The sequence below is a fragment of the Bos javanicus genome, chromosome 11 (assembly GCF_032452875.1).
Source record: "Bos javanicus breed banteng chromosome 11, ARS-OSU_banteng_1.0, whole genome shotgun sequence".
NCBI lineage: Eukaryota > Metazoa > Chordata > Mammalia > Artiodactyla > Bovidae > Bos > Bos javanicus.
The window spans coordinates 4,379,866-4,403,681 of NC_083878.1; the positions used below are offsets into that span (position 1 = coordinate 4,379,866).

At 37.9% G+C, this 23,816-nt stretch overlaps 1 protein-coding gene across 7 annotated transcripts in view; it reads right to left on the reverse strand.

Annotated features, from left to right (window-relative positions):
* Nucleotides 1-9,182: 9,182 nt before the first annotated feature.
* TSGA10 (testis specific 10) overlaps nucleotides 9,183-23,816 on the reverse strand; it is a 90,797-nt gene continuing 76,163 nt past the window's right edge. For all 7 annotated transcript variants that reach the window (XM_061431635.1, XM_061431633.1, XM_061431634.1 and 4 more), the window contains 5 exons: nucleotides 19,712-19,921; nucleotides 16,764-16,966; nucleotides 14,594-14,698; nucleotides 14,280-14,429; nucleotides 9,183-9,512 (listed from right to left, as the gene is read on the reverse strand). In XM_061431635.1, coding sequence (XP_061287619.1) covers nucleotides 9,488-9,512; nucleotides 14,280-14,429; nucleotides 14,594-14,698; nucleotides 16,764-16,966; nucleotides 19,712-19,921 — 693 coding nt within the window. In that variant the 3' untranslated portion in view covers nucleotides 9,183-9,487. The remainder of the gene's footprint in view (nucleotides 9,513-14,279; nucleotides 14,430-14,593; nucleotides 14,699-16,763; nucleotides 16,967-19,711; nucleotides 19,922-23,816) is intronic.

A 23,816-nucleotide genomic window follows, 5' to 3' on the forward strand; every position in this document is an offset into this window, starting at 1 on the left:
CCTACATGATTTATAGGAAAGTTGTTAAGAGAGTACATCTCAAGAGTTCTCACAGGGAGATACTTTTTCTTTTTACTGAGGTGAGGGGATGTTAACTAAGCCTATTTTGGTAATCATTTCACAATATATGTAATATATGTAAATCAAACCATCACACTGTACACCTTAAACTTTTATAGTGATTATATCAATTATTTCTCAATAAAACTGGACAAAAAAACTTTGGAATAAATTTTTCAAAAGGAGTGCACTGAAAACTGCAAAACACTGTCAAAAGAAATTAAAGAAGACTTAAATAAACAGAAAGGTATCCATATCACATGTTCATGGGTCAGAAGATTGTTAAGATAGCCATATTTGCTAGAGTGATCTATGAGTTCAATGCATTTCCTATCAAAAGGTACCCTTTCCTACAGGTGTTGAAAAACTGATCCTAAAATCATATGGAAGTAAAAGCAACTTAAAGTAACTAAAGCTGTCTTAAAAAAAAGAACAACTAAATTGTAGGACTCAAACTTCCTGGTTTCAAAATTGACTAGTAATTGAGACAGGGTGGTACTGGCATAAAGAGAGACATATAGGTCAGCAGAATAGAAGAGTCCAAAAATAAACCTTCACATTTATGGTTAACTTATTTTCATCAGGATGCAAAGGCAATTTGAAGGGGAAAGGTCTTTATAATAAATGTTGCCCAGACAACTGAATATCTATAAGCAAAAGAATGAATCTAAATGCCTTCTTCACACTGCACATAAAAATGTGCACACATAAAAATACACACACACACTGCACACAAAAAAACTTGATAATAGAACTGGAGAAGGAAATGGCAACCCACTCCAGTATCCTTGCCTGGGAAATCCCATGGACAGAGGAGCCTGGTGGGCTACAGTCCATGAGGTCGCAGAAGAGCTGGACATGACTTAGCCACCAAACAACAACATAGAACTAGCCTTCAGAGCTGAAGCTGTAAAACCCTTAGAAGAAAACATAGGAATCAATACTCAAGACTTGGGTTAGGCAGTATCTTCTTAGATACAACACCAAAAAGTACATCTAACAAAAGCAAATAAATAGATAAACTGGACTTGATCAATTAAAAGCCAGTACTACAAGTGATACCGTCAAGAGGGTGAAAAGAGCCAATAGTATGCAAGAAATAATTACAAACCTTACATCTGATAAGGGTCTGATATCTAGAATAAAGAAAACTTACAACATAATAAAAAGATAACCCAATTAATAAGTGAGCAGGGGATTTGAATAGACACTTCTCCAAAGAAGACATACAAATGACCAATAAACACAAGAAAAGATATTCAGTATCAGGAGCCATCAGGGAAATGTAAGTCAAAACAATACCACTTCATTATAGCTATTAAAAATAAAGGCTGATAATAACAAGCGTTGGTGAGGATACACAGAAATTGCAACTCTTATACATTGCCAATGGAAATGTAAAATAGCACAGCTACTTGGAAAATGGATTCAGTTCAGTCGCTCAGTCGTGTCCTACTCTTTGCGATCCCATGAATAGCATCACGCCAGGCCTCCCTGTCCATCACCAACTCCGGGAGTTCACTCAAACTCAGGTTCATTGAGTCAGTGATGCCATCCAGCCATCTCATCCTCTGTCGTCCCCTTCTGCTCCTGCCCACAATCCGTCCCAGCTTATATGAACTAGGAAGTTCTCTCCAACCTATGAGGTTGAATGTGTGTATGCTCAGTGTGTCCATCTCTCTGTGACCCAGTGGACTGTAGCCTGCCAGGCTCCACTGTCCATGGGATTTTCCAGGCAAGAATATTAGAGTGGGTTGCCACTTCCTACTCCAGGGAATCTTCCAGACCCAGGGATCAAACCCGTGTCTCCTGCACTGGCAGGTGGATTCTTCACCGCTAGCGCCACCTAGAAAGACACCTCTGAGGTTAGAAAACACACATTCACACTAAGACTTGTACATGAATGTTCATTCCATTATTCATAATAGCTAAAACGCAGAAATAATCTAAGTGCTCATCAACTCATGAATGGATAATAAGATACGGTATATTCATGCAATGGAACATAATTCAGCAATAAAAATTAAAGAAGAACCAATACCTGCTATAACACAAAAAGTCCTTAAAAACATGCTGTGTGAAAGAAGCCAGTCACAAAAGACCGCTTGTTGTATGGTTTCTTTTATGTGAAATGTCCATGATAGGCAAATCAGAGAAGCAGAAAGAGGATTAGTAAGGTTGCCTAAGGCAGGGGGTTGAGTGTGTAGAAGGCAATGGGGGAACAGGCATGGTGTTTCTTTTTGAGTGACAAGAATTTTCTAAAATTAGATTGTCACAACGGTGGCACAACTCTGAATAGACTGAAAACCATCAAACTATATCTTTTATAAATAGGTGAGATGTATGGCAGGCAAATTATACCTCACTAAGGCCATTAAATGGAGGAGGCAATGGCACCCCACTCCAGTACTCTTGCCTGGAAAATCCCACGGACAGAGGAGCCTGATGGGCTGCAGTCCATGGGGTCACTAAGAGTCAGACACGACTGGGCGACTTCACTTTCACTTTTCACTTTCATGAATTGGAGAAGGAAATGGCAACCCACTCCAGTGTTCTTGCCTGGAGAATCCCAGGGATGGAGGAGCCTGGTGGGCTGCTGTCTCTGGGGTCGCACAGAGTCCGACACGACTGAAGCGACTTAGCAGCAGCAGCAGCAAGGCCATTAAAAGGAAGGATAAAGGGAGGGAAAGAGGAGGGCTGGAGGAACTGGAGGTTTGACTCAAAGGAAATGTTTTGAGGGACAGGAACAAAGTGTGTATATTCTCAGCACCAGGAACACCACAGACAAACAGATCATGACGTGTAAAAATAACAGAAAGAATGTTAAATGATAATTAAAGTGCTGTAAATGGATAATAGGTGTGTGTTCCACTTTATATCTCTAGCACTTTAGAGCAATGTAGGTTGTTTTGGAAAATTAGTTTTGGCATACTGACTAACCTTATCTTGTTCAAAATTTAGAGCTGACACTGCTTCTGTGAACCATCCTAGCATTTATTAAGTACCCACTTACATTTTCAGCATGGTTAGAGATGGAAAAACACAAAAACTGGATCCCAGTATTATATTTGGTGAAACAAAGCAAAGGTACACGAACTGGGAACATAGCTAATACAGTTTCAGCCATTCAACATCTATTTAAAGGCCACCTATGATGTACAAAGGACTGTTTTGAGTAGGAGAAGCCTGGGGATAAAAATTAAAATGGGTGAAACTATATTCCCTTCCTTAAAATATTCAAAGTCTATTAGAAGATGAAAACAAGTACACAAGTAGGTATGATACAAGGCCATTATGTGATAAACACCTTAAAAGAGAAACATTTTAATGGGAGGTCAGAGCAGGGCAAACTAATTTAGGGCTAATGGGATGAGAGATTTCAAAAGCCTTCCAGCTACTCATCTGTTTCTCACTTTCTCTCTTAAACAAAAGAGAACAAAAACTTTAATATTTATGTATTTTAATTTTTATCAAAATTACAAAAGATTCAGATAGTTCCCCAAGGTTATTAAGAAGAGACTCCAGCCAGCCTCATTTCCATGTTTTACCTCTTTTAGCTGATTGCTTCCTTTGTTTAAAATAATATACTTATATCACTATTTCTTGGCCTTACAGTTTTAGGTGTTAACATTAACTTACCACTACAAAAGAGAATTTGCTTTATTTCCAAGGCCTTTATGACACATTGCTTCCTTCCCATTCCTTCACCCTCTCATTAATTTTGTAATTTTGCCTAGATTTGTATTTCAGTATTTACATTATTAAGACTGTGACCTACTATTTATAATCGAGCCATCTGGTAAACCATGACTAATCTTATCCTTCCTAAACTGCTTTTCCTCTTCCACATCTTTTCATTTGTTTGATCTCCACTACCATACCTGTCGGATACGACTGAGCAACTGAACTGAACTATACCTATTGAGGACTAACAAATCTCTTTCTCTAGCCAAGTTTTCTCTGTTGATACTGAGGCCTACAGATTTCTTTTTTAATTCAACAACATCATAAAAACATTAACTGACCACCTACTGTATGTCCGGTATTCTACTGATACTAAGCACTTTGGATGTATTGGCTCAGGTAAACCACATGATTCTATTTTTATATTCAGTTCAGTTCAGCCACTCAGTCGTGTCTGACTCTTTGCAACTCCATGGACTGTAGCACACCAGGCCTCCCTGTCCATCACCAACTCCCGGAGTTTACCCAAACTCATGTCCATTGAGTCAGTGATGCCATCCAACCATCTCATCCTCTGTCATCCTGTTTTCCTCCTGCCCTCAATCTTTCCCAACATCAGGGTCTTTTCAAATGAGTCAGCTCTTCGCATCAGGTGGCCAAAGTACTGGAGTTTCAGCTTCAACATCAGTCCTTCCAATGAACACTCAGGATTGATCTTCTTTAGGATGGACTGGTTGGATCTCCTTGCAGTCCAAGGGACTTGCAAGAGTCTTCTCCAAAACCACAGTTCATAGTATCAATTCTTCGGCGCTCAGCTTTCTTTATAGTCCAACTCTCCCATCCATACATGACCACTGGAAAAACCATAGCCTTGACTAGATGGACCTTTGTTGGCAAAGTAATGTCTCTGCTTTTTAATATGCTGTCTAGGTTAGTTATAACTTTCCTTCCAAGGAGTAAGCGTCTTTTCATTTCATGGCTGCAAGCACCATCTGCAGTGATTTTGCAGCCCCCAAAAATAAAGTCAGCCACTGTTTCCACTGTTTCCCCATCCATTTGCCATGAAGTGATAGGACCAGATGCCATGATCTTCGGTTTCTGAATGTTGAGCTTTCAGCCAACTTTTTCACTCTCTTCTTTCACTTTCATCAAAGGGCTCTTTAGTTCTTTGCTTTCTGCCATAAGGGTGGTGTCATCTGCATATCTGAGGTTATTGATATTTCTCCCAGCAATCTTGATTCCAGCTTGTGCTTCTTCCAGCCCAGCATTTCTCATGATGTACTCTGCATATAAGTTAAATAAGCAGGGTGACAATATACAGCCTTGATGTAGTCCTTTTCTATTTGGAACCAGTCTGTTGTTGCATGTTAAGTTCTGACTGTTGCTTGCTGACCTGCATACAGATTTCTCAAGAGGCAGGTCAGGTGGTCTGGTATTCCCATCTCTTGAAGAATTTTCCACAGTTTATTGTGATCCACACAGTCAAAGGCTTTGGCATAGTCAGTAAAGCAGAAATAGATGTTTTTCTGGAATTCTCTTGCGTTTTCGATGATCCAGTGGATGTTGGCAATTTGATCTCTGGTTCCTCTGCCTTTTCTAAAACCAGCTTGAATACATTGCTGAAGCCTGGTGTGGAGAATTTTAAGCATTATTTTACTAGCTTGTGAGAAGAATCCAATTGTGCGGTAGTTTGAGCATTCTTTGGCACTGACTTTCTTTGGGATTGGAATGAAAACTGACATTAGGTACTATTATAAATACACCTTTTCAGTTCAGTTCAGTCGCTCAGTCATGTCCAACTCTTTGCGACCCCATGAATCACAGCACGCCAGGCCTCCCTGTCCATCACCAACTCCCGGAGTTCACTCAAACTCACATCCATCGAGTCAGTGATGCCATCCAGCCATCTCATCCCCTGTTGTCCCCTTCTTCTCCTGCCCCCAATCCCTCCCAGCATCAGAGTCTTTTCCAATGAGTCAACTCTTCGCATGAGGTGGCCAAAGCACTGGAGTTTCAACTTTAGCATCGTCCCTTCCAAAGAAATCCCAGGGCTGATCTCCTTCAGAATGGACTGGTTGGATCTTCTTGCAGTCCAAGGGACTCTCAAGAGTCTTCTCCAACACCACAGTTCAAAAGCATCAATTCTTCGGCACTCAGCTTTCTTCACAGTCCAACTCTCACATCCATACATGACCACAGGAAAAACCATGGTCTTGACTAGACGGACCTTTGTTGGCAAAGTAATGTCTCTGCTTTTGAATATGCTATCTAGGTTGGTCATAACTTTTCTTCCAAGGAGTAAGCGTCTTTTAATTTCATGGCTGCAGTCACCATCTGCAGTGATTACACCTTTTACAGATATGTAAAAATACACCTTTTACAGATATGGAAAATAAAGTATAAAAAGTGCTAACTTGCTCAACTACACAATTATGTAAAGTCAAGCAGTGGGGCTCAAGAACTATAACCATAACCACCTAAAATTCACCCTCTTTCAGTAAACATATGTTAACTGGAAGCCACCTTTAGTCAGGCATGGTTTGTACCATGACAACTAAATCAAATTATTCTTGCCTTTATGGAGCTCACAGTCCGATGGTATGACACACAAACAAGAATGCAATGGAGCACACGCATTCTTTAATGCATTAATAGTAAATAGCATAATACATAGAAGTCAGACAAGAAATAAAAAGACTTTCACTTTTAGAAACAAATATTTACTAAACACATATTGGTGCCAGGCTCTGTACTTGGTGTTGAGGACACAGTGTTAAGACAAGAATCTCCCAGGCTGGGAGAGGAATAGGAAACAGAAAATGGAGTGATTCAGAGTGATCCCCAGCGTGTGCAAAGGCAGAGAGATAAAAGAGCACAACTGCACAAACTGTTACTGAAAGCAACTGAGAAAAACTGAAATACATAAGGTTAAGTGGGGGACGGCGAGGTGTGACGCTGAAGAGACTAAAAAACCCCACAAATCAGAGAGGCCTGTATAAAATGTTAAAGATCTTGGACTATAGTCTAATGATAAATCTGGTACTCATAGTGTGTACGTGTGGAGAGGGAAGTGACCATATGTGTGCTTTTAAACTCTTTGATTACAGTGTGGAGAATGGACTAGATGGAAGTATGACTGAAAGCGTACCTGTTTTTTGTTGCTGGGTTGTAAAAATTCTTTATATAGTTTGGAGAGGACATCCTTACCAGATACATGATCTGCAAATATTTGCTCAAATTACTTGGCTTGCCTTTTACTTTCTTGATACTGTCCTTTGATGGAGAAGTTTTTAAATTTTGATTAAGTCCAATTTATCTGTATTTGGTGTTGTACATCAATTTAAGAAACCACTGTGAAATACAAAGTCATGAAGATTTGCTTCAGTATTTTTTCCAAAGGGTTCTATAGCTTCAGCACTTGCAATTCCATATGAGTTTTAGGATTTCCTTTTCCATTTCTGCAAAAATAATAGGTTTGGGGGAATATTTCTTCTTAAGGATATTAAGTCTTCCAATCCATGAATGCAGGATGTCTTTCCACTTATCTCGGTCTTAATTTCTTTCAGTAATGTTGCAGAGTAGGAAGTGACCTTTAGGTTGACTGTGTGGAGTGAGAAGGAAAGGGAGTGACCTGGGATGGCATTTGGACTTTCAGGCGTCTGTCACACTGGCTGATGTGGCATTCCACTGTAGGAAACCAGGGTAGAGACTGCTAGGAGGAAACATTGCTGAGTTGAGTTGAGGCGTTTTCAGACTCAGTGCCTAGGAGACATTTGACTCAGAGGGTATTAATTAATAAGATATTTAATCCTCTTTTAAGATGGCATCACTGACTCGATGGACATGAGTTTGAGTGAACTCTGGGAGTTGGTGAAGGACAGGGAGGCCTGGCGTGTTGCAATTTATGGGGTCCCAGAGAGTCGGACACGACTGAGCAACTGAACTGACTGACTGAACTGACTTCAGCAAAAGTGGATGTTTTGTATTAAACATGGCATTTCAAAACTGAGAGCTCTTTTCCAGGAGACTTCTTTGTCATCAAGAAAGAATGTTTGATATAGCTTTTGTATGGTGTATTTTATTGCATTTTTTGCATTGCATCTTTACCATATCCATAGGCTATTATATGTTTACCTCAAGCAATTAGAATCTCATTTAAAACAAAGAATGTTTTTAAATATTACCGTAAGAAATAATCTTTCCTTTGAATTTTAACACAGAAGACAGTTAATGTTTTCCTACCTTTGGATAACATTGGCCCCGTTATATTCACCGTGTAATTTTCCTTTTAAGTATTCTGCAATTGATGGCACAAGTCAAGTACAGTATACTTTTCATCAAGCATGGAAACGTCTTCCTTTTTCTGTCAGGCCCCCATCCCTCACACTGCCCTCTCCACATAACATCTGTGTTAAGTGCACACAACAGATGGACACTCAGCTCCTTGTCAGCTCTTTTAGGAGGTGGAGAGACTAAAACGACTGCTGTGATGACCTAGTGCTGTGCTACCTAGCAAAGGTTAATTTTGCATATTCACTGGTATATTATTTAATACTAGCAAGAACAACTTTTTGCATATTATTCTACACAACATTTATAAAAGGACAACTTTTTAATTATTCAATTTTTAAAACCAATCTATAATGACTGTCTTGAAGTAGAGGAGTAAAACTCAAGGTTTTTAAAAATCAAAGTAAAGTGAGTATACAGCATGAATTTACGGTGAAACAGAGTGCTAACAAATAAACAAAACCTAAACCAGGGCACTGTCCTGCCTTACTGCAGTCCTAATGAGTAGTGACTATATAGAATGAGAAACTGTCTACATCGGATGGATACTATTAATGACAGGACTTTTTTTTTTTTATTAAAATGGCAGGAGTACAAATAACTTGTATTAGTAAAATACAATAGTGTTCAGACTGTAGTATCAACATGAAATCGAAGTCTAGGGACAGAAAAGGTAAGAGATTTCGGAGACTTTGAGGGAAATAAGGAAATATCACTAAACTTGTTACACTACATTATAGACAGCTGCCACAGGCAAAAATAAATAAATAAAATGGCAATTAAGTTGATTGCAGTATTTTAATATTTTAAAGGAAAACGTATGAAAAATACAGATTTTTAAAAAATAATCTTACATTCTTGACAGATATAGTATTACCTACCTTTCTAAAAATAGTAGGGGTAAACAATTGTAGAAAATGTATGCTAATTAATGGTACAACACTAAGGATTTAAAAACCCTGACACACGCCTACTATCCCGCTTTGGGGTCAGAGTATGGCCTGGAATTCGTGTCAGGTTGGCTCCAAAATGGAATATGGGGTCCCAGGCCAGGAGTGCTAAACTGCGCCTCTTTTGGCACAATTTGTCCAGCCATGAAAGCATAAATCACAAAGGAAAAAAAATCAGTTTTGTTAAAACACTTTGCCCTCTTTTTATAAGCTTCTTTATTTACTCCGGATAGTTAACACAACAGTCGTCAATAGTGAAGTAAGCAGATTTTACACTCACTATTACTGTATGGATAGAAAGGGCCATATACATTTTTGTGTTTATAAGTCATCTCAGATCACTGCGATATGGCACGGCACATGAAAACAGAGATTCAGAGGCACGACGTTAATAAATTCATTTAACATTGTCAAGCATTCAAAAGATAAATGCAATCATATAGCAAAAAAAATCAGTTTGAAACTTTGACCTCTCCCAAGGATGTGAAGAATCTTTCCACGTGTCAGAAATCTCGATAGCAAAGATTCCTATAAGAGAGAAAAAATTATGTAGATTAATATTTTAACTCAACAATTTTATGATGTATTAAAAAAAATGTATTCTAGTGTTACTTTGGCAATACTTGGGATTTTTCTCCCCTCAGCTTCTGTGAAGGAAGTCAGATATGATGTATTTTATCACCCAGTTTCCAGAAGCTGTGAACCATCTATATCATGCAATAATATGGACTCAACAATAAAAAGGAAGGAACTACTGACTTTATATACCTGGATGGATCTCACGGACATTGCGCTAAGAGAGAAGAGTCACTCTCACAAAATTACATCCTGTGTGTGATTCCATTTACACAACACTCTCAAAAAGACAGTATTACAGAGACAGAGAAGAAAGTAGAGTTTGCTCGGGGATAGGGAGGAGGATGGGAGGATGTCCCCATGAAAGGGTATCGTGAAGGAATGAGCTCCTTGGGGCTGATGGGACAATTCAGAACCTTGACTGCAGTGTTGTTCTATGTGTGGTATGTAAAAAAAACCCCAAAACTGCACACACACTAGCAAAAACTGAATAATGTGTATCAGCTAGTTAGCTATACCAGTGCCAATTCTGTGGTTTGTAAGACATGGCCACTGGGGAAGCTGGCGGAGGATATGTGGGACCCTCTATACTACTTTTGCATCTGCCTGTGAGACTAATCATTTCAAAATAAAGAGTAAAACAGAGCAAAACAAAACTGTTACAGCCACACAATGGAATACTATTCAGCAGTTAAAAGCAATATCCAGTAATATCTGATATATACAACCTGGACACATCTCTAATATATAAATCTAATATTTTACCCAGTGGCTGGGTAAAAGTCAGCCACTGCAGACTATATACCACATGATTCCATTTATATGGCAACCTGAAAAGACAACACTAAAGGAACAGGAAACAGACCAGCTGTTGAGAAAGTAAATTAAGCACATTAACTGTTGTCTAGATGATGCTGTTCAGTTGCTAAGTTGTGTTCAACTCTTTTGACCCCCATGGATTGTAACCTGTCAGGCTCCTCTGTTCATGAGATTTTCCCAGACGAGACTACTGGAGTGCACTGCCATTTCCTTCTCCAGGGGATCTTTCCGACCCAAGCAGGATTGAACCTGCGTCTCCTGCATTCACAGGTGGATTCTTTACTGCTGAGCCACCAGGGAAGCCCATGTCTAGATATTAGATGGTAGTCAAAAGGTACCATTTAAAACGAACAGCAAAAGCTTAAAAATTTTAAAAGGGATACTTTAAGGACACTATTAAAAGTATTAATAGAAAGGTAACCGTTATAATAAGATCCAAAACTTCCTGAATATCAAAAGAAATGGTTACAAGCAAAGAAGGATAACCAAATAGAGAGAGAATTAGAGCAAATATCACATAGTAAACAGTTATCATAACATAATATGACAGAGTTGAGACCAAATTTAACAGTTATATCAATAATGTTAAGGAGCTTAACTCACCTATTAAAAAAAGAAAGAATTTCAAAACGGTTCATAAAGTCAAACTCAAATCCATACTATCTAAAGAGAGAAATTTAAAATGCAGAGATTCAAAAAAAGAGATGGACAAAGATTTACCAGGCAAGTGGACCCAATAAGGAAATAGGAGTTGTAACTCTAATACCAGACAAAGTAGACGTCAAGTCCTTCCTCCTTCCAAAAAAATTAAGTGCATCAGAAAATAACACTTTGTAAAAGCCACATTCACAGTGAAGATATGACAATTCAGAATATCTATGCAACAGATAAAACAGCAAACCACCTATATAAAACAAAATTTATAGGAGATATAAGAAGAAATAAAAACATACCAATAATAGGAAATTTAAAAATGCCATTCTTAGTAAAACAAGTCAAGTGAACAAAAATGAAATGACATTATAAAAGAACAAAGTAAAATTAAAAAGGTAAATCTTCTGGATATATTACACTATACTCTGATAAGAAAGAATATATCTTCTCAAGTGTACATGGACTGTTCACAAAACTTGAACATGTAGTAAAGTATAAAGAAAACATCAGTAGTTTCCATAAAATAGAAATATTACAAATAATATACACAATAACACTGAGAATTAAAAATGAAACCAAATCAAACAAAAAACTCTTCTCACTGAAAATTAAAAGATTTTCTATCAAATACATCTTGGGTAAAAATGAAAATACAAACAAAGATTAAAGAAATTCTTAAAAATAATGATCACAAAAACACTATATATCAGAATCTATAGGATATATTTAAAGCAGTAATCATAGAAAAATTCATAACCCTGAATATCTACATTGATAAAAGCTAAAGAATGGTAATAAATGAATTAAATTTCTAACTCAAAAACCTAGGGGGAAAAAATCAACAAAGTAAATGAAAAAATAGCACAAGGAAGGAACTAATATAAATAAAAACAGAAATTAATAAGCAGAGAAAGAAAATAGATTAAATCATTAAATCAAAATGCTGGTTCTTTGAAGCAATGAACTAAGTAAACAAACCACAGACTAAGGTAATCAACAAACAAAAGGGAGAAGCACATATATACAAATAAGAAATGGCAACAGGGTACAACCACTGACACAGAGGAAATTTAAAAGTTTGTAAGATACTGCATTGGTTACTTCCATGCAAATAAAGCTGAAAACCTAGAGTTAAAAGCCTAGGTAATTTTTAGACAAACACATATAGCTTAAAAAGACTAATTTCCAAAGAAGAAGTAGAAAAAGTTACCAAGGAAGTACACCCCACAAAAAAAGAGCCAAGGCTCTTCAGAAATCAGATAATCCCCAACTGTGTAACTTGTTTCAAACTACAGTAAACAAAAACTTCCAAATTATTTTTTTAGAAGCAGATACAACATTGATATGTAAACTTAATAGAAAAAGCACAAAGAGATAAGTACAGGTCAATATCAGTTATGAATATTGATATACAAATCTAAAATAAATAAAATATTACCAAACACTAAGAAAATAATAGACTATGACCAATTTCTCATTTATGTCAGAAATTCAAACATGGTTCAGTAGTTGAAAAATCAATTAATATATCCACATATTAATAATTCTAAAGAGAAAAACCATATCTTCATAGATGCTAAAAAAGTCCTTGACAAAAACACTGTTTCCTAATAAAAAAAATCTTGAAAAAAATAGGAATAAGTGGTATTTCCTTAATACCATAAAATATATAAACTTGAATCATAAAACTAGTATCTTAATTAACAGGAAAAAAAAAAACAACAAAAAGAGGCATTCCCACTACAGGTCAGAATTAAAACCGGAATTCCACTTTTGCCACAACTATCTGTCATTATTCTGATGATACTAGCAAATGCTACTAACCAGAGAATATAATTCAAGAGATAAAAATAGGAAAAGAAGAAATAAATATCTCTTTCTGCAGATGACATGATAGTATACCTAGAAACCTCTATAGAATTAATAACGAAATTTAATGAAATAAAAGAATTTAGCAAGATAACATGCTAAAAAATTAACATGCAAAAGTAGCATCATTTGAAGATATAATATATGGAGGAAACTTCATTTATAATAGTAACAAAAAAGTAATAAAATATTCAGGAGTGAATTTTACAAGAAATATTCAAAATCTATATAAAGAAAAACTACAAGTCATTCCTTAAAGACACAAAGCAAAATTTGAACAATGGAAAGACATCTCTTCTTCTTGGTCAGGGCATCTCAGCATAATAATGAAAAATGAAAGCAAATTGAAACAAATGAATCTACTGTTATTTTAAATGTACACCATCACCACAGTGAGGGTGAAAAAAATAATCCAAGTAATTTCTGAACACGGTATTTGACTATATGCCTTCAAGACTTTGGAAAGGTCATGTGTGGGACAGGAAGGAAGAATTGCAAATAGATTTTGAAATTTTTTCTAAGTTGGCCTGTTTATTGTAGTGACATAGATGAAGAAATCTTGAAAGTACTTTAGATAGACTCTGGGATTGAGTGAAGGAATAACTCTGTTACCGTTGTTGAGTGAGTATTTTAATGTTGACCAGGCCTCTCATTGGAGGAAAAAGGGTGTAATACAAATACAGAAAGGAAGAAGGCGAGGGAGAAACCTATGAGGATGGTTCCAACTGGAGGTAATGGTTATTGTTTAAAAATGTCTGTGGCAGGGAGTGGGCGGGTGGGAGGAAGGCAAGAGAGAAAGACAGGGAGGAGAAAGTGCAGGAGTGTGAATGCGTGAGACAGCTCATACTGCCTCATGAATACAGAAAAAGCAAACGGAGTAAAATTTTTATAATGCAGTAGGGATAAAAGGCATACAGATGTTCTTTGCATTGTTTTATTTTTAATTTCTTGTCAGTTTGAAATTATTTCTAAATAAAAATGTTTTTATAAAATTTCTGACATTTAGGAATATAGCTAAAATATTTCCCTTTGAAAAATTAGCCTATTACTTTCCTAGAGTATATGTATTTTTGGTGCTACAATAATTAGCCAATAGTTTGTTAATGAAAGTATATAAAAATGTATGTTACAGAAATTAAAGAAAATCAGATTTTTTAAATGTAATTTATGTAAACTTTAGATAAAACAGACATCTTTAACATATTTATATGACACTAATAATCAAAAATTTTTTAAAATGTCAACATATCCAATTATTTAATGATGTTTTAAATAGCACTATTAATGGTAGATGGTTACTGAGTTTTCTTACTCCCTCAAATATTCAGTGCTTATTGCTATTTGGTTCCCCAAAGAATGGATCCTTAAACCACTTACTCTTCTAATGATCGATCTAGGCCTCGGTCAGGAGATCGATGGTGAGTACGTTCTGGTGAGTGACATTTTGTATTTGGCTTTATTGTGGAACTCAAATGATAAGCATTACTTGAGTAATTCTGGCGGCGGAGTTCTTGCACAGCCCTCTCCCTAAAGCAAAATAGGGACACTTTAATCGAACTTTTATATCCAGCAACATTACTAACACTGTTGTAAAACTGCAGTTCAAATCATACTTTAAAATCTAATCACCATGAAATAACCAAAGTCTGTTGTTATCCCAGAAACAGTGCTTTCCAGGCTGCTGAACTTACCTTTCAAAGCGCTCCGTCCCTAGCTGTCTCTTTGTAATGTCCAAGTCAGCTTCCAGTTGCGTCACGACGTTCCTGAACTGGGCCACGTCCCTACTCTGGATGGCCCTGTGTAGAGAATGTAAATGATGGTTGATTAAAGGTAGAATACCAAAGTATCCCTAGGGTACCTGAGACCATGTTGGCCATGGTTTCTCAGCTGAAGCCAAGCAACACTCTGGCTTTTACAGATGTATCGGTGCATCTAAAATACATCAATTTCACACAAATAAAATAAATTAAAATAAAATATGCCAATTTTAGATGCAGTAAATGTGCAAGGTAGTCTACTAAAAGCCCTTTAAGCTGTCTCTGCTGCTGCTGCTGCTAAGTCACTTCAGTCGTGTCTGACTCTGTGTGACCCCATAGACGGCAGCCCACCAGGCTCCCCCGTCCCTGGGATTCTCCAGGCAAGAGTACTGGAGTGGGGTGCAATTGCCTTCAGCCCCATTCAATTAGTTAAACTTCATTCTCTCTATTTTTAGATATGGTAATACTATTATCTACCTATATTATCAATTCACTGCAGATCATTTTTACAATTTACTTCACGGTATGATGTGCATATTCCAACGCATAAAACACTGGAATTCACTAACACCATGATGAATATGCAGTGGGTGCATATATGTATATCTAATTGACCAAATACCTTATATATGTGTGAAATGAAATTTGGTATATCCAACTGTTAAAGACAAAAAATCTCTTCAATTTAACAGGATCTTACGGCTAAACATTGCCTCCAAAACCCCGATAAACACACTACCATGAGGAAGATAATGACAGAGGTGACCGCTCTTGCCAGAACATTCTCTCCTCTCTGCTGGCTTTCAGGACTGCAATACGGACTGCTGGAGTCTAAACTCTAGAGACTAGGAACACAAGAGTTTGTCAAGCTTACTAGTTCTAGGTGACACTACTCACCAGCCAGTCTAAAACAGAGTGTACCCCCTTAAGGTGGGAGTTTTGGCATACTTCACTGAAGCAATTTCCACCTATGGCTTGAGGAAATGATCCTACAAAACTGGATCATTCTGAAGGTCCAGTCCAAAGCCCAGCTGCAGTGACTGAAAAGAGTGACTCAGTTACAGCTGCCACAACCTAAAAACAGTCTCTGAAGGAAACCAGCCCTGGTTTCACAGCCTGTGCTGTCAGGGGCTCCCACAAGTGGCCAATTCCTGAGACCATGATTCCTGTCCTTCCCCACGTCCCCTACTCAGACGGGAGGGCAGAGCTGAGGCTGGATGAAAAGGTGTTACAGGTGGGATGGATAAGAACAGAGGCTACGGGTCCCCATCAGGTTTTGTGACAGGTGGCAAAGGTGATAAAATATCTACTATGCAGGCAGGGGGGCTTCCCTGGTGGGTCAGATGGTAAAGAATCCTCTTTCAATGCAGGAGACTGGGGTTTGATCCCTGGGTTGGGAAGATCCCCTGGAGAAGGGAATGGCAACCCACTCCAGTGTTCTTGCCTGGAGAATCCCATGGACAGAGGAGCCTGGTGGGCCGTAGTCCATGAAGTCCCAAAGAGTCAAGGCACGACTGAGCGACTAAGCACACGCAGCACACACACGCTCAGGCAGGCATTTCCATCTAATCCTCCAGTGGTGTAATAAGGTGCTAACAGTACTAGGAAGTCTTTTTTTTTTTTTAAGTCACAATCAGTGCTCTGGGGGAAGTCTCCAGCATTCAGTGAATGCAGTAGTGCTTCCAGGTACCCAGTACACAGGCAAATACCATGTGACAAACGAAAAGACTGGGTAGCAATACCAGGCAGGTCCATAAGTAGAAAAATCCTTCTGGTTTCAGAAGTGCTTTTTTTTTTCCTAATCTGGTTATAATATTTCCCAAAGGCAATATGTTAGATCAGTAGATGTTCTATCACACCCAAAACTCCGTTGGAAAAAATCAACACAAAGAGGGTTACATTTAAATTTAGATGCATTAGAGACACATAATAGAAATAGGTACTAAATCTTAGACAGGTCACAACATTTTGGGTCCTCAGTTTAATTAACAGCAAACTATGACATTAAATGGTCTAAATTCCAGCTTTAAACTTCCACTAACCTATAAAGTACCGAAAACTTAAGAAACTCGACTTAATGTTATCATACTGCTAATCAACTCACATTTTGTTTTCTGCCAAACAAAGGTGTTCTTTGAGAAGCTGAATTTCAGATTCTTTTTCCTGAAGTGCTATCTGAGACTGATATTCTTTGTCTCTATTGGCCACCAGCAAAGCTTCTAGATTCTGCATGGAGATTCTCTCATTTGTCATCTGACTCCTGAGGAGTTCTATTTCAGAACGAGCAGAATCCAACTCATTCTCCATCTGCACAATGACACGAAGATGTCTATACTTATTCCCACTTGTTCACTTAACTCATGTATTATCAGAGACTCATAAAATTTCTCTGTTATGAACTGACAACCACGTTTAATTTCTAGATTTGAAATTGTGTCCTTCTTAGCAGATACACGCACACACACACAGTATCACTTCCCAAGTCTCTGATAGTATCAGAAGGTTCATTAATTTAAGAGTTATTAATCCCAAATGTCAAACAATTTCCATGTCCAGCTTTGATATTTCTTATAATATATTTTGGCAAATCTGACATGGTAGTATCTGTGACTACTGCTTTGTCCCGAGTTGGGTGAGTTACAAATGCCTAACTTCCTGATGGAATGCCATCACACTCCATGGTTAAGAAAGATAAGGAGTAATCACACATTCCCTCTCTTGTATGGTCCAATGGAACACTTCACTTTTTGACGGTTATCTTGAACCTAAAATACATTCTATAGGCCAAATGCTTCTCCAAAAGGAGGGAAACCAGACATCACTATTTAGAAAAAAATATATTCTTTATCTCATAATACACATTATAATAAATTATATATATATTTTAAAATTTAATGTAAAACTCTGAGAAAAGAAAGTTTAATAAAAATGAATTATTAGCAGAGGGGCAGGCAGGTAGGGTAAAAACTTCTTAGACTAGATACAATTAAAAATGATGTCTGACCATAGCAAAAACAAACATATCTACAGTCATTATAAACAACCAAAATTTATGAGGAAAAAAACCAGATGAAAATAAACTCAGTAAATAGTTAATATCTTACTAATAAAAGGAATATGAACTAACTCATGAGAAATATGAACTAATGATATGAACAGAAAATTTACAAAATATAGCTAGCTAATTAGTAAACATAGAGAATAATATATCTTGTATTAATAATCAAAGAAACATAACTTAAAGCAAAATGGTATTTGTAATCCAGGATTTCTTCGCCTTGACCCTACTGATCTTTTGTGCTGGGTAACTGTTTGGTATAGGGAGCTGCCCTGTGCCTTACAGGATGCTGAGCGGCATCCCTGGCCTCTACTTACTAGAAGTCTATAGCACCCCCCAACCCTGGTGTGACAATCAAAAATACCTCCAGACGTTGCTAAATATTCAGAGGAGAAAAACCTCTTTTGGTTGAACTGATGCTGCAGTTTATTAAATTGGCAAATGTCTTAATTCGTGTTGGTTAACATTAAAATAGGCAATGCTGGTGGGAATACAAAATGGAGCATCATTTTTTTGGCAGCAGCTTCATTGGGATGTAATTCACATACCATACAATTAGCCCATTTAAATGGTACAAATCAATGGTTTTTAGTATATTGGGTTGACCAAAAAGTCTGTTTGAGTTTTTCTATAACACCTTATGGAAAAACTCAAACTTTTTGGCCAACAGAGTATTAATAGAGCTATGTGATCATACCGCATTCTCAGTTTATTGTTAGAACATTTTCATTATCCCAAAATGGAACCCAGTACACATTAGCAGTCACTCCCTTACCTCTGCCCCAGCACTAGCCCTAGGCAATAACTCATCTGTTTTCTATGATCTGCTTTATTTTGAACATTTCACATAAATGGAAACATACTCTGTGTGTGTGTGTGTGTGTGTGGTCTTACATGACTGACTTCCTTCACTTAGGGTAATGTTTTCAAGAGTTCTCCATGTTTTAGCAGCTATCAATCCTTCATTACTACTACTGCAAATAATATTGCCTTGCATAGATGCAGGAATATTAGAGTTATTTACACTTCTTAGCAATTATGAAGAATGCTGCTAAGGACAATTGTGTATCCGTTTTTACATGGAACTTCTTACAGAAGCCAACAAGACACACCGTTCTCAAATGCATCATACCTCCTAACAAGCAGTAGGCTAACAAAATAAGGAGTTCAACACAGGGTGATAATAACAGAAATGTAAACATAGCCAAAATGTTGATATTTCAATTATACTATGCAACTGTAACGTACATCCTTTTAGGATTCAGGTCCCATCTATTTCTTCAGATGCATCTCAGTCACTTGTGCATGCTACACTGGCCACTGCAAATGACTTACTGCTCACTCCAGAGTTTATTTATACCTCCATACCACTGCCTAAGCTATTCCCTCATTCCTTTTGAGTTCAGTAGTACACCCTAGTGAACTCCTCCTCTCTGACACCCACAGGTCAATGGGAATTTCCTCTCTGAAACCTTGAGTATTTCTTATTAGTATCACATTCACCCCCAAATTATTTGTATGTCAATACCAGGAGGTCTTTGAGGGAGGGGGACTGTATCTTTTGAGCATTATATTCACATGGTAAGCATGATGGCAGGCATCAGGCACATGGTAGATAAAATCAAGTGAATTACAGTTGAAAAGAACTCAGCCAAATAGTAAATTTAGCTTAAAACAATATCATTACAATTATAATTTAGCTAGATAAACCTCAACCTCGAGGTTCTTCGCTGACTGGTATGTCAGTGTGCTTTATCATTCCTTTAACTAAAAGTAAATGCAGAGCACACAAAGGAAGAGTCTCTGTTATGGTCTTGAATGGTTTGGAACACAACAGAAATTAATATCCTGGACTTTAAACATAAAATCTAAAGTTGAAAGACATACTTTTGCTGTAGCATTTTATTTAAAAAAAAAAGTTTGTTTTTATAAAATTACAAAAATTTTACACTGGTAGCATTATTAAAAGAACCATTTAAAAATGTATGACATACCATTTCTATCTCTTGATCTTTAGCAACCAGCTGTCGATTAAGAAGTTCTTTGCTGGAGTCAAGTTTAATGCAAAGTTCCCTTGTGGAAGACAAATCTGCAAGGGCAGACACTTTTTCAAACTGAACCTTCTGAAGCTCCTCTTCCATCTTTACAACAGACTTGTGTAAAGTAGCAATCTGGGACTTGTAAGACCGTTCTGCATTTAAGTGCTGCAAGGACAGATTATATATTTTTTAACGTGGGAAAAACCCACAACATGGAAAACAAAGCAAGACAAATCTTTTAATGACGGTACTTTTAGATGACAAGGAATTCTCTCTCTCTCTCTCTTTGTTTTTTGCCTTGCCAAACAGCATGTGGGATCTTAATTCCCCAACCTGGGATCACACCCGTACCTCCGGCAGTGGAAGCATGTAGCCCTAACCATGGGACAGGGAATGGTCAAGGACATTCCATGAAATGGTAAAGGAAGGAAGTCCCTATAAAGAACTTTAGTTGATGTAGACGGTAAGAGTATGTACAAAACATTCTGGGAAAGATAAATTCCAGTTTCAAATTTTCATATACAAAATCCATGAGTAAAGTGGTCAGCTGGTCATTCTTTTTAATGTACTGAGAAACCAACTTACAAGTCTCAGCCCCAAAGCTAGTCGACATATATATATATATCTTTGTAGTTCTGTCTATATTTGCCACAGTTACAATTATTCTATAATGTAAATATTGTTGCTATTAAAGATAAAACATTAGCCACTGTTTTATTCACTATGCCTACTTTTCCATTCTTGAATGACGTGCTGATATGGATCATCATATCATAAAATGAGGACTGATAACTCTCTAACACTTGCTAATACCTCTGAGGGAAATAGACTGGGTAACTATAAATTAAGGATATATCCATATTATAGAAAATAAGAGCATGTTTTAAACACTGTAATATGAGATTTGAGTTATATAAATGCTTTCAAATATTCAAGATAATTTCCTCCCCCCTCCTTTTTTTTTTCAGCAAAAGTTCTTATGTAAGTGCACTGCCACCTACAGAGAAGTATTTGCTATTATATGAGGCTAAGAGAACTAAGAGGCAAGCAAAGAAACTTTTCCGCTTTTATAAGTGTTTTCACAAGTACAACGCACAAAAAATTGCTCCTGGAATAAGTTATTTAGCCAAAATTCACTCCTCTCTTTCTCCTTCCCTTCCTCCCTCACTCATACAATTACTCACACATTCTTCAAACAAACTTCTATCCATCCATCCACCCGACTCAGCCACCTGTCCATCCATTCCATACATACTTCTTGTGCATATTCTATGGTCCAACGATGTGCCTAGATGCATAGCCAATGGTAATGGTCTTTGTTCTCATGAGGCTTCCAGACTATGGGGGGATCATGGTCAATAAAATAATCATAAAGATGAATATGTAGATACAGATTAGGCAAACATTTCTAGAGAAAAAAACTGTAACACAGGGAAGCGACCTAGACTGAGAGGATCGGGGAAGTCAAGAAAGCCTTCTCTGAGTCAATGACACTTGAACTGAGATCTGAAAAGCAAATGGATACACAATGTGTGAGGGGAAGGTGGCTTTTCAAATTGGAGGATGCCAAGTGTGAAGCAAGAGCAGAGAGAAGGCTCCTATGTCTCGAGCTCAGAGACCACGGCAAAGAGTGAAAAGAGACACAGGTGAAAACACACACAAATTACAAAACAGAGCCTGGTAACCCAGGTATCAATAAAATTTAGGTCTTTACTTCCACTGAAAGATCTTACAGAGGAGGTTATGTGATCAGTTTTATGTTTTGAAAAGAATATATGGAATGTTTCAGGTTCTAGTAAAATTGCTGATTAAGCTAAGAGGAAAATCTTCTGGATAAAATAGAATAAAAAATTATTTTTGCAATTTATAGCTGAACTTGTAGCTAAGAAAGAGAAATTTTCACATGCCAAAAACAAAGAAAATGAGTCAAGGTCAGCTGGTAACAAATGTGCCAAAGCTGGGGGCAAAGTTTGAGCCCGTGAAAGTGAAAAGTTCTTAATGATCACCCTGATGGTTCATTGTTCAGTTGGGAAGTCGTGGCCGACTCTGCAACCCCATGGACTATAGCACACCAGGCTTCCCTGTCCTTTATCATCTCCTGGAGTTTGCTCAGATTCATGTCCATTAAGTCGGTGATGCTATCTAACCATCTCATCTTCCGCCACCCTCTTCTCCTTTTGCCTTCAACCTTTCCAAGCATCAGGGTCTTTTCCAATGAGTCAGCTCTTTGCATTAGGTGGCCAAAGTATTGGACCTTCAGCCTCAGTCCTTCCAATGAATATTCAGGATTGATTGCCTTGAGGATTGACTGGTTTGATCTCCTTGCAGTCCAAGGGACTCTCAAGAGTCTTCTCCAGCACAATTTGAAAGCATCAATTCTTTAGCACTCAGCCTTCTTTATGGTCCACATCTCATCCATACATGACTATGGGAAAAACCATAGCTTTGATTATTCAGAGCTTTGTTGGAAAAGTGATGTCTTTGCTTTTTAATGTGCTGTCTAGATTTGTCATAGCTTTTCTTCCAAGGAGCAAGCATCTTTGAATTTCATGGCTGCAGTCACTGTCCACAGTGATTTTGGAACCAAATAAAATTAAATCTGCCACTATTTCCATTTTTTCCCACTCTATTTGTCATGAAGTGATGGGACTGGATGCCATGATCTCAGTTTTTTGAAAGTTGAGTTTTAAGTCAGCTTTTTCACTCTCCTCTTTCACCCTCATTAAGAAACTCTTTAGTTTGGAACACCTTGGACTGGGCATTTAAAAGAGAATCTGGAAGGGTCACATCTTAGGGGTGAGGCTAAACTAGTCTTACAGGAAAGGCTACTTAAGATCTGCCCTACCAAAGCTTAAAAACAATCTTGAAAGTATTAGTTAATATTCAAGTAATTTAAGAGCCTGCCAAAACAAATTCAACACTCCCTAAAGGAAGACAACAACATCTAATATTCAACAAAGTAAAATCCACAACGTCCAGCATTCAGTTTAAATATATATATATGAGACGTGTGTGTGTATATATATATATATATATATATATATGAGACATGAGATATAGGAAGTGATCCACAAGCATCAAAATTAGTTGATGTAGACAGATGCACAATGAAAAAAGATTATATTAGCAGACAAGGGCCTTAAAACAGCTATTATCTAGACAAGAGGGATTAACAGGGTCTGAATTACCCTATTGCCAAAAACAACTAGAAAAATGAACAAAATATAGGAGGGAAAATCTGTTTTCAGACAACAGATGAAAGGTAGCACAGAACTATGATCGCTGGGAAGGAAAACAAATAGGGCAAACCAGATACCCCACGTCCAAGGTTAGGAGCGGCAGCTGTGCTTTGCCGGACCAGCCATGTGGAGATACCCCATGTCCAAGGTCAGTGAAACCCCAGTAAGACAGTAAGTGCTGGAGAGGCTGTGAGGAGATACCCCACATCCAAGGGCAAAGGAGAAGCTCCAGCAAGATGGTAGGAGGGACGAATTCGTGGTTAGAATCAAACCCCATTCCCGCCAGAGACACTCAGAGGGATCAAACCAACCTTGTGTGCACCAGGACCCAGGGACCCCACAGAGACTGAGACAGAACTGAGCATCTCCTGTGGAGGTACAAGTCAGCAGTGGTCTGCTGCAGGGACAGGGGCTCTGGGTGCAGAAGACTTGGGTATGTCATAAGCCCTCTTGGAGGAGGTCACCATTATCCCCACCACAGAGCTGCTAGAACTTACACAGGACTGGGAAACAGACTCTTGGAGGGCACAAACAGAACCTTGTGCACACCAGTACACAGGAGAAAGGAGCAGTGACCCCACAGAGGACTGTCCCGGACTAGCTTGTGGGTGTCTGGGAGTCTCTGGTGGAGGCATGGGTCAGTGGTGGCCTGCTGCAGGGTTGGGGGCACTGAGTGTAGCAGTACATGCATGGGATCTTTTGAGGGAGGGCACCATTATCTTCATTAACTCCACCATAGTTTCAGTTCACTTCAGTTCAGTCACTCAGTTGTGTCCGACTCTTTGAGACCCCATGAATCACAGCACGCCAGGCCTCCCTGT